This window comes from Ictalurus punctatus, chromosome 19, assembly GCF_001660625.3.
Source record: "Ictalurus punctatus breed USDA103 chromosome 19, Coco_2.0, whole genome shotgun sequence".
Classification (NCBI taxonomy): domain Eukaryota; kingdom Metazoa; phylum Chordata; class Actinopteri; order Siluriformes; family Ictaluridae; genus Ictalurus; species Ictalurus punctatus.
The window spans coordinates 6,512,153-6,524,519 of NC_030434.2; the positions used below are offsets into that span (position 1 = coordinate 6,512,153).

The window sequence follows — 12,367 nt, forward strand, 5'->3', positions numbered from 1 at the left end:
TGGTCTCAGCCTAATCTTGACCTTTTTGTTCCTGACAAACTGGTCTGCTTCAAAATGTGCCTGCAGAGAGACTTGAGTTTATTTCCCACACACAAGATCAGCCGAGATGCAAATTAGTTTATGCTATACTCTCTATGTGCAATACATATTTTCCAGCTTTTGACTGGAGTCATGTTTTTTGTACAGTCCATATTCAAATAAACTTATAAATAAAATAGAAACAACTAAGAACATGAGATAACGGCAGGAGTCTCGGCTCCCTGTTCCTTTTTTAAATAAACCTAACATTAATCTTTCCCATGGCGTGGTCTTTGTGAAAAAGTGCAAGTATATTTAAGTATTATTAACTCACAATTTTTTGGTGTTGTAATGTTTTGTTATATTTCGATTGCTCCTGCTGATTTGAGCCAACTGTTTTTTCTCCACTCCATGTCAATGGGGAAACCATAATTCATACTCCTTCCTCTGAGCAATTGGAGCATCCCCATGTAGCACAGCAAACCATGATGGACACAATACAAGGACAACATGCAGGAAAGGACAGACAAAATGCTTGACATGCTTTTCACTTTATTAGAAATGTGTTTATAAATCCATTGCTGTAAATAAGTGCATAGCAAAAGTCAAAATTCATAAAATATATATGATTGTGTATGAAAATGTGTTTTAAGTTGTTTTTAATGCTTAAAGTTGTTTTTTTTTTTTTAATACATTATTTATTCTATATTTAAATAAGTGCCAGGGTGCATAAGAATTGTAAACATTAAGATTAATATAATTTCACTTAATTAAATTTTACATTTCAATTATTTGAGTTGATAGTCTCCTGTCTCTTGTCCTATTTGAATGTCATAAAGATGACATTAGTGATTGCCCTTGACTAACTTACAAGTTTAAGAACATAAAAATATTCATTAAAAACGGTCTTTAACCCTTAAAGACCAAGACTGATTTTTGGGAAATCTGACGCTCCTGTATTTAGTTTTTCTAACATATTCTAGCAGTCAGCATTGAGTGCCATATATCATTTTAAACAGGAGCACTTTAATTTTCAATCTACCTCATTTAAAGTCCCAATTTTATTATTATTTTTTTTGTCTGAGAATGGATGATTTATCCAAAATTTTTAGAAACACGGCAGGAACAATTTGGTGTTTTTTTTCTTCTGTGAACTCAAACAAAACAAAAGTTATACCTGGATGTTTTAGACTACTAAATGATTTTTTTTTCTTCATCTAACAGTCCCATAGCAAGTTATAGCAATTTATTACAATAATATTATAGACATTTTTTAATGAAAATTCAATTCTGCAGAATGTGATAGCATAACCATGACATATGTGCATTCACCACTGAGCATATGAGTGTCCAACTGAGACAAATGTGATATCCAGGTGTGTAATAATATCAGGTGTGCATGTGGTTTTAATGTTATGGCTGATCTGTGTATTTTAGGCCTAATAATGTGTACCTTATGGTGCTGAGATCCACATAATAACTCTTGTCTCTTCTGAACCCATGCATGCATTCAGGGCCTGTTCACTGGATAAACTTTTTGTTTTATTTTTAATTTGAAGGATGCATGAAACTTTTTAAACACCATTTTACTGATGTCATTAAGAATAAATGATTCCTTAAGGTCTAATACAACCTGTAGTTTACAGATTAGTGCTTGGTTTTGCTTTGTTTTTTTTTTGTTTGTTTGTTTTTTTGTTTTGTTTTTTATTCAGCACTGTTGTAGGCTATTCAAGAATTCTGTTGTGTCTAGTCAGTGTGTACTGTCCTGTGAACTGATTGTGGTGTGTATTTGTTGTATATTGTTTCCCAATGTTATGTATTTGCACTTTTTGTAGATGTGTATGGTTGTTTCAGCATGGTCCTAAAGAAGAATATAATGAAAACTGACTTAATTTGATTTGATTAACTGAGCCACAAAAAAGCAGAAAAAGTGGACACAGACACACACACACACACACACACACACACACACACACACCTGACAATGCACGCACCTTAAAGAAAAGTGTGCGTGTGTGTGTGTGCGTGATTTTATATCTTAGTGGGGACTGTCGTGGCAAACAATCTTTCCAGCCTAAGTGAAAAACTTCAGAGACAGGGAGTTAGTAGATGTCAAAAAGTAATTCAACTTTATTGAAACAATAAAGTGAGACAGTCTGCAGAAAATCTATAAAAAAAAAAATGCAAATACACACAGCCCTTTTTCAAACCTTTCTCCACAGGGTTTTGCCGTTCTTCAGACCAATCTTCTTTGCCACAATTAAAATATTCATGTCTATGTGTTATCTTAAATTTGTGGAGTATGTGCAGTTAGTTGTTTATCTTGAAAAGGTTTTATGAGGACAAGATTTTTTAAAAGAGGTTTCACTCAGACAGAGTCCTTGTTTTGTTGTTTTTTTCCCTGACCTTGATCAACACTCCCTTCTTATGTCTCAATGAGCATCTGTCTGTTTCTATCTGCTGTCCAATCACTTACAAAAGTTACCAATCACTTACAAAAGTGAAAATCTAATGCCAATTTATTGCTGTGGAGAAAAGTGCTGGCTGATACAGAATTATTGTACAGTAAAACACAGAATTAAAAGGTGAAAAGGTTAGGATGTACAAGGCATTTTATTTAAGTACGCTCTCAATTAGTCAAAAACCAGTCTACAATGTACACATGAAAAAGGATTCCACTACTGACCTGCCTGAAAAGATGAGAGAGGGAAGCATGTAAAAAGATACACAACAGAAAGAAGGTGTTTGTACTCATATACACTCATTCCCAGTTGAGTCTCCTCAAAAAGGTGCACTCTAAAATTGCTGAGTTAAACAGAACTCAGAAACAGAAATTTATTTTTGAAGAACTGTTGAAAAATTATTTTGCTACAAAATTCCTGTTAAATTTATAAAAAGTTAATTTATAAAAGTTAATTTTAAACAACAAAAATAATAGCATTGCACAGTTATGTATTTTATTTCTCAAAAAATATATTTGATTTCTACAATTAGGCAATACATTTTAAGTGCTTAAATACAATATAATTTTAATTATGTATCCATCTTTACTATGAATGTGTAAAGATAGTAAAACATATTACAATATTAAACAAATATTTATCACAAACACAGAAGAATCACAAACCATTAAAACTATATAATGCATCAGTTAGTTCTTAGTTAGGTCCATTAATTATATTGTACAAGCAGCTTTCCAAGAGTATTTATATTTAGTACAACAACACTGCTACATTAATTAACCAAAGGACAAAGTGATAAATGTGATTATAGTGAGTCTCCTAGAGGCTTCATCAGATAAACTCCTCAGATAAACTCCTCAGATAAACTCCTCAGATGTGAATCCTGTCAGGTGAGAATTCCACCAATGTCTTGAAACTGTTCCTGTCCATTTTAGCTCTCTCTTCCACAGACTGGGTTCAGCTCGAGGTCATGTGCTTTTTCACCTGCTGTTCCAAATAATCCCTCAGGTGTTTTTTTTTTTTTTTAATGAGAAGGAGGTCCAGGGAATTTTATCCAGGAGTCAGAGGTCATTATACACTCAATGTAGAATCGTGTGCAGTCTGATTCACTGTGCATGATGAACACACACTTCTCACGTCTCTGAGTCTGTTTAATGTGTTATAATTAAATGAGTGATGTGTTTATAAATGTGTTCTCTATTCCCCAACAGTGAAATGCAGGAACACCGGAGTCTTCATCACACACACAGATGTTCATCAAAACCTGAACATAAAAGAAAAACACGTGAATTAATAACCACAAACTGGACTGTGGTACTTCATGATCAACATGTAATCATCTCTGCTCCAAGAGAAACATCATCATCTCCTGTTTATAATTAATCATTCTACATTTCTTCATTCTTACTAACATCTGTGTCATAACATTTAGCGAGAACAAATGAGAACTTCCACAAGTTCTAACAGGAAAATGAGCAGATATTTACCCATCACATCACTGCTCTGTTTTTATTCCCTAACCTGGTAATCTGACATTTATTGGAACTAAAGAGAAATGTACAAACTAATGATAATCAGGTTCATTTATTAGTCTTTTATTTTTTTCACAGTTTTACCTAAAAAGATCATTACTCACCTCAGTGTCTGTAGTTTGTAATGTTTATCATCCTTAAGTGCAGAGAGTAGCTTCACTCCTGAGTCTCCTATTTTATTATCAGACAGATCCAGTTCTCTCAGGTGTGAGGGGTTTGATCTCAGAGCTGAAGTCAGAGCAGCACAGCCTTCATCTGAGACACCACAACCACTCAACCTGTAGAGAGACACAATGACACACTCTTCACTCTCTCATCTTAAGCAGAAGAACAACAGCACTGACTTTCCTCTGGTTGTAGACAGTTTCTCTCATTGTGGACTGAGTAACACACACTAGATCTTTAGAAATGTTTTTAGTTACTTTTCCTCGCTTCTCACATCTCAACAAAATCTCATTTTAATCAGCGTTCACATGAACAGATCTTTCTTGAGAAGATCAGACTGTCCGTAATCAGAAGATTAGAACATGTTTTATTATTAATGATTTAAAATATGATCTTACCACAGTGTGTCCAGTTTACAGTGAGGATTCTCCAGTACAGCAGAGAGACTCTTCACTCCTGAGTCTCCTACATTATTACAGGACAGATCCAGTTCTCTCAGGAGTGAGGGGTTTGATTTCAGAGCTGAAGTCAGAGCAGCACAGCCTTCATCAGATACACCACAATCACGCAACCTGTAGAGAGACACAATGACACTCTTCATCAACAGATTTTTATCTTGGTTTAAGAATTACTTTAAAGATGATGTGATTGTAAAATGATTTTATTATTCAGAATGACATGAGGATTTAATATCACCTGTTTATTATAATTAACAGTGTAATTAAAATGATCATACTGAGTGCTATATTAAGTTTCTCTCATCTAATATCTCTCTATATATTTATATTATTACAGAATGAAGGAAGTAAAAGTCTGAATCTTCATGGAAAACAAACACTGTCATGAATTAAAAGATACAATGGATAAATTATAAAACATTAATTCTGAAGAGGATTAACACTCATGTCTTTTCAAAACCAGATTACTCGCTGATGAGTTATTGTTAAATAAAAATAAATAATCTTCCTCCTCATTACATTGATGATGAACCTAAAACTTCTGCTTCAGTCTCACTATTAGAGAATGTGTCTTACTGAGGAGCAGGTCATGTGACTCTCAGAGAGATGATCTTACCTCAGTGTCTCCAGTTTACAGTGAGGATTCTCCAGTACAGCAGAGAGACTCTTCACTCCTGAGTCTCCTAGTTTATTCTCAGACAGATTCAAGTGTCTCAAGTGTGAGGGGTTTGATCTCAGAGCTGAAATCAGAGCAGCACTGCCTTCATCTGATACACCACAATTATACAACCTGTAGAGAGACACAATGACACACTCTTCATCAACAGATTTTTATCTTGGTTTACTTTATATGATGATGATGTGTCTCTCATGTTGGACTTTCTGCTCTCTCTTGACCAATCACAAGATATAATTATTACTGACCAAAACATTATCACTGTTCAGTGGCTCCCTTAAAAATACTCTACAGGAATCCTGCAGGATTTTCATTTCTCTGCAGGATGTTTGCTGGAATCCTGGAATGATGAAATCCTGCAGGACACATTGACAAACTGCAGGATTTTCCTATAGGGTTTAGGATGGAGCAGTACAATAGAAACATGCAGGAATTTCCAGCACACTCGCTGCACAAGGGAAAACTCCTGCAGGATTTTATAATTCCTGAAGGACTGCTGCTCACCTCCTGCAGAAATAAAATAAAGTTCACAAGTACTTCATCTATCCTTTAGGAAGACTTCTTATTTCATTTAAGTAAAAAATATTCTGCAGGTTATGTAGTCGACAAAATTCATTAAATGGTAGATCTGCTCTGAGCGGGAAAAACACGCTGCTTAAACATTCTTTTAGTAGATATGTAGGAATGCTCATTTTAGGATAATAAGACGCGTTTTAGTCGTGAATGACTCAGTGTTTTAACAAATCAGTTGAGTAAATGATTCACAACACACAAAAAGACGATCACTTTTCACATGTACTGGTGTAACGATGTAATTTACAGAAAGGGCCAGTAAATGAATGTTTTTCGAGAAAAGATTTGATTCACTGAGATGACGTCACTCTTTGGCACCGCATTCACACAGGTATTCAAATTCACAAATTCAACTTTCACCAACCATCGTGTGTCTGTAGAGGTATAGTCCCACTTTTATTAAATAATTTCTTTAATCATTATGGTGTAATAAATTACTGTTCTGTTATGTATTTACACACAGCGGTTAGCGTAACGTTAGCTCACTTACTATAAAACATGGCTAATTTTATTATTTACAAAAAATGTCTTACGTTTCTGACCAAAACATTACCACTGTTCAGTGGTGAGGCTAGAAATTGAACAGAGAGGGTGGGCCTGGGTAAAACAGGGTGGGCACAGGTTTGAAAATAAAACTCAAAAGCCTGTGAGTAAAAGACACGGGAAAAGACACGGTGTGGAGTCTGTTTCAGAGAAGGTAAACTCTTTATTGAACTAGTCTGTTACATGGATACACGCCACGCGGAAATGTTACTGAGCAACGCCACTCAATGCAGCTTCTTAAAGCAGCAGCTCCTAGAGAGTGAGAACTGATTTTATAAAACATTCATTCTGAGGAGAATTAACACTCATGTCTTCTCTAAACAAGATTACTGCTGATAATTTATTATTATATAAAATATTCCTGCATTTTAAAACTAATGGAGAGTAAAAATGTCTGCAAATTGAGTTCATCAGGTTCTACAGGTTTAGGATGTGAAATTCACAGTGAATAAAATTTCTACAGAAGAAAAACATGAAGCCAGAGGGACAGATGTGCTGAGATTTTTGTGCATTTGAGGAAAAATCACAAAAAAAAGTGTAGAAATATTGGAAGTGTAACTGTTACATATTCTGCTCAATTTAATAAAGATTGTGAGATTAGCAGTCGTCAGTTTTACACGTTATTTTGTCCTCCTCTTGAAACCTGGTGTAAATTAGCACCATGTGTGTTGGAGCAGTTGCCAGGTCCCCGGTTTTAATGAGGAATTGAGCTACTTTTGACTCACCAGCATGGATTGATTTCTTTGGCTGTGGATTGGAGTTTGGACATTTTTACGTTCATTATTTTAATGATATCTGTATATTAAAACATACAGTAGTGAGCATGCTCCGTGATCTCCTCTCATACACGCACCTATTGATCCTGTTCTCAACTTCAGCTCTGTGTTACTATATGAATATATTTGAGTCAGTGGGTTTCCTCATAGACATTCTTTATTTATCATAAAATGTGGAGTAATACGAGACCATTGTAGGATCTTAATGAAAGAACAATTGAGGAAAACTGCATGGTTGTAATACTGCTTGTCTATTGAACTGCTTCTGTAACACAGGTCTGGCAACCCTGTTCATAGCAGCTAGACAGAGATGTACTGAACGAACATTCACTGACAGAATAAACACTATTTCAGCTTTAAGAACAATAAATACAACAAAAGGATTGTTGCTGTACCTTGAAATTTGTGTAAGTGCTTTTACCTCACTTTTTCTTTTTTTTTTTTAAATCTCATTTGATTTATTTAATTATTCACATTTTCAGTCCTATGGCATTAACTTCTGATTTTAGTTACAAATTCTATTTTTTAGATAATTTCCATATCACTGCTGCTTTTAAACCCTGCAGCTCACACACGGTGCATTTAGTTTGTGTCCCAGGTGTAGTTTGTGTGATTAGTTACAATGTTTTAGTAAATTTCACAGTAATTTCAGACACATTGCAGTCACATCAAGTCACGTTTTGTGCTGCAGCTTCTCACATACATCTGACCCAAAGACTCTGTGACAAATCATCAGTGTGCAGTGAAAATAAACAATCTTCCTCCTCAGGTCACTGATGATTAACCTAAAACTATTGCTTCAGTCTCACTATTAGAGAATGTGTCTTACTGAGGAGCAGGTCATGTGACTCTCAGAGAAATGATCTTACCTCAGTATCTCCAGTTTACAGTGAGGATTCTCCAGTACTGCAGAGAGACTCTTCACTCCTGAGTCTCCTAGTTTATTATAGGACAGATGCAGTTCTGTCAAGTGTGAGGGGTTTGATCTCAGAGCTGAAGTCAGAGCAGCACAGCCTTCATCTGAGACACCACAATCATACAACCTGTACAGAGACACAATGACACACTCTTCATCAACAGATTTTTATCTTGGTTTACTTGCTATGATGATGATGTGTCTTTCATGTTGGACTTTCTGATCTCTCTTGACCAATCACAAGATATAATTAACACTGACCAAAACATTACCACTGTTCAGTGGCTCCCTTAAAAAACTCTACAGGAATCCTGCAGGATTTTCATTTTTCTGCAGGATGTTTGCTGGAATCCTGGAATAATGAAATCTTGCAGCACACATTGACAAACTGTGCAGGATTTTCCTATAGGGTTTAGGATGGAGCAGCACAATAGAAACATGCAGGAATTTCCAGCACACTCGCGGCACAAGGGAAAACTCCTGCAGGATTTAATAATTCCTGAATGACTGCTGCTCACCTCCTGCAGAAATAAAATAAAGTTCACAAGTACTTCATCTATCCTTTAGGACGACTTCTTATTTCATTTAAGTAAAAAATATTCTGCAGGTTATGTAGTCGACAAAATTCATTAAATAGTAGATCTGCTCTGAGCGGGAAAAAGACACTGCTTAAACACTCTTTTAGTAGATATGTAGGAAATTGAACAGAGGGTGGGCCTGGGTAAAACAGGGTGGGCACAGGATAGAAAATAATACTCAAAAGCCAGCAGTCACTCAAAATAACTTACGTGACTGCAAAAACTGACCAACGTGCTGAAAGTCTTTTACTCAAGAGGTTTGTTCATTTGGTCACTTGTTTATGTAGCGTGTACACACACACACACACACACACAGACAACAGAAAATGACTAAATGAAACTAGTTGTAGAAAATAGGCTGATAAAATGAGAGATGTTTGCACTGCTGTGTTTTACAGGAGCTTTTCTCATTAAAGACAACTACAAATTAATTTCAATGAAACACCAGCTACAGCGATCCAAAATGCTACAGCAGCCTATATGAAATTAAATCACACATCTTGGGCAGCTTTCAATTAATAACAACACAAACATAAACAAATTCGTGTTGCACTGCCTTTCAACATTTTAACATTAGTCTACATAGACTACAACAGGTGAGGAAATGTGCAGATTCACCCTGTGAAGTGTCGTAGTTACATAAGCAGACAGAGACCAAGAGGTTTATTGTGCTTAACTGGTAACATTTACAGGCCTATGTTGGCTCAAATTTAGCCTATTACCCAAAAACATTTAAAATTCAACTTAGAAGCCAATACTCACATCTACCTCTGAGATAGAAAAAATACACCAGCCGTGAGTGAGAAGAAGCAAGGGTCCAGCTTTATTGTTCCATTCCACCACACGAGATCCACACCGATGAGAATTCTCAGAAGTGATCCCCCTACCCTGAGCTTAAGCTCCAGTATTTATACTGTATTTACACACTAGATAACCCATAGGTTTCCAGAAAAGGCCTATTTCACTTACCCATAGAATTGAAACCAGGGGTTTTACTTTACACATAAAATCAGAACCCAGGCATTTCCAACAACAAGGTTGTCAAAAACCAGGATTCTCATTTACCTAGGTGGTCAGAAACCAGGATTCTCAATTCCCTAGGTAAAAAAAATGACGTAGACAAGACGACTAAACAACCGGGAGGGACCTTGGTCTTATCGTTAATTAGAGGGGGGGGGCAGTTTGACCCAGCCACCCTTATAACTGGCTTTCTTCATGGTTCTCTAAAAATTAAGGCTTTCCTTGCGAGACGAGAATCTTCACCACCTGAATCATGAGTAAGTTATATTTTTCTATTTTTCCTGTATTTCTCGTTTATAATTTATTTTCATATTTGCACTATATTTCTTATTTTATATATATTTATACTACTTGAAAAGCGGTTTACTGTACTTCCAACTTCTTAATATCATTACAGTTCTACTGTCCTGCATATCCTACTATTCTGTATTTTATAGAGTTTCTCTATTACTATAAGATATTATTAAAGTTATTCATGTGTGTGTATGTTGTGTCTACTTGCCCGCCCTTGACTGTACGAGTGTGTGTGTGTGTGTTTTTTAGCACTCCTCAGCTCGTACACTTCTTTCGACTTTTTGACTAATAACCCATAATGATCTTTAAAGTGTTTCACCACTCTCTCCACCTCTGACTAATACCGCTTCTGTATGTCTAGGTGCCGGTGCCCGTCGTCAGTCCCCTCTCTCTCCGTTACTGGACCTGGATCTGGATCTGGATCTGGGCTTGGATCTGGACACTCATTACCAGCTTGTGCATCTCACTGCTGATATCATGATGCTACTTAACTATCTTCGCAGCACCCCCCCTAAGAATAGAGATCCGGGGTTCCCCCCTCTTCTTCGGTACAGAATCTGCCCCACGAACGTGCGTGTTGACGCCTCTACACAGTCAGACCCAGAACCCCCCTCTAGCTTCCAATCCGAGGATGATGTTGTCTTCTCTGATCCGGGCCCCGACCATCCGTCCCTCTTCTCACCCACCAGTCCGCCCGACTCTCAGTGGTCCGTTCACTTCACCCACCCTGATTTCCCCATGTCCCCAGGACGCACCCCATTTTCTTCCCCCTCTTACTCTCCTCCAGACTACGCACCCACCCGTCCTGTGAATTACCAATAAAATTACATTTTTACTCATACTCAATCTCCCTCGTGTTTATTTCATGTCATTTTTATCCACAACACCTAGCAGTGCAAACATAGAATTTTTTTATTCAAACATAACATTTTTTATAGGTTTTGATGTTAAATCATGAGGGAATATCTAAGAACTGAAATTAGGACAAAATATTGTTTCAGAAGAAACCGATAAATCACACAAACTGTTTCAGCTAAGATTTCTTTTAAATCTATTAGGAGAACCATTATAACTGTCAGATTATTATTTGGTTGTGGTGATATTTAAAATAATTTTATTCAAGTGATGATTTTAACAGAAGAAATAGTCAGAATGGACCACTGCCCCATCAGATTTTTATTAAATAAATTCATTCAGAAAGTCTTCAGATTTTGAGTGAAAAAAGGAAACCAGGCCTACTCAAATTCCTGTGATTAAAGATGACGTGTACAGACACAGACATCATTTTGTTTTTATCACAGTTAAAATGACTTTGTTTTGGCGTTGCCCCATGCACTCCTCAACCAACTGCAGTTCTGTTCTTCATCTCTCAGATGAGTCCAATCTCCACTCTGACAGCGTGCTCCAGTGTTAACACAAACTGAAACACATTTCATCTTATTATATCCTCTGATTACAGTGTACGAGAGTCAGGGGGAAAAGACACGGTGTGGAGTCTGTTTCAGAGAAGGTAAACTCTTTATTGAACTAGTCTGTTACACGGATACACACCACGCAGAAATGTTACTGAGCAACGTGACTCAATGCAGCTTCTTAAAGAGATGATCTTACCTCAGTATCTCCACTTTACAGTGAGGATTCTCCAGTCCAGCACAGAGACTCTTCACTCCTGAGTCTCCTAGTTCATTCCCAGTCAGATCCAGTGTCTTCACAGTCAGATGCAGTTCTCTCAGATTGGAGGTTTCTGAGCTGAGTGCTGAAACCAGAGCTGACCAACTTCTCACTCCAAGTGAATCACACCTGATACTGAAGGAAATAAAATAATACATAATGAACTAGCACCAGTGCAAATTATCAAACAAGTCCTCACAGCTCTCACTGAACCTTCTCATTTTCATAAATGCTAAAAGTACAAACACAAGTTAGATAATATGCTTAAAGGGACACTCCAGCCAACATCTAATTTTTAAACATCGACACATCCGCTGTAAACATCACCAGGGCCGTTTCTTTCTATACGCTAGGTACTAAATCAGGCAAATACACACAGAAAAAGTAGAAACAGACCCAAAACCAGTAAAAAAAAATACATTTAAAAAAGACTATTAATGAATTAGTTTTTGTCAATTTTTACACTTTATTACTTCCACTTGTTGATGTAATTAAAATGGATAAAATTAAAAAATAAAATTATTGAGTTAATACGGGATGTGATTTTTCCGTATTCTCGTACACATCGTTTCATACATACACTAAGTCTCCACAGTGGTGAGAAACATAATAGTGAATAAAATGAAAACAATTTCACAAGAAATAGCAGGAAGAGAATATACATGTGCAGTGTGAGCTTGCATGT

General features: G+C 36.4%; 1 protein-coding gene across 1 annotated transcript in view; it reads right to left on the minus strand.

Moving 5' to 3' along the window:
- Positions 1 to 2,142: 2,142 nt before the first annotated feature.
- The window catches only part of LOC128635406 (NACHT, LRR and PYD domains-containing protein 12), a 29,235-nt gene continuing 19,010 nt past the window's right edge, over positions 2,143 to 12,367 (minus strand). Inside the window, exons 7-12 of the mRNA XM_053688282.1 lie at positions 11,623 to 11,811; positions 8,073 to 8,246; positions 5,252 to 5,425; positions 4,576 to 4,749; positions 4,117 to 4,290; positions 2,143 to 3,744 (exon numbers count right to left, since the gene is read on the minus strand). Coding sequence (XP_053544257.1) covers positions 3,738 to 3,744; positions 4,117 to 4,290; positions 4,576 to 4,749; positions 5,252 to 5,425; positions 8,073 to 8,246; positions 11,623 to 11,811 — 892 coding nt within the window. The 3' untranslated portion in view covers positions 2,143 to 3,737. The remainder of the gene's footprint in view (positions 3,745 to 4,116; positions 4,291 to 4,575; positions 4,750 to 5,251; positions 5,426 to 8,072; positions 8,247 to 11,622; positions 11,812 to 12,367) is intronic.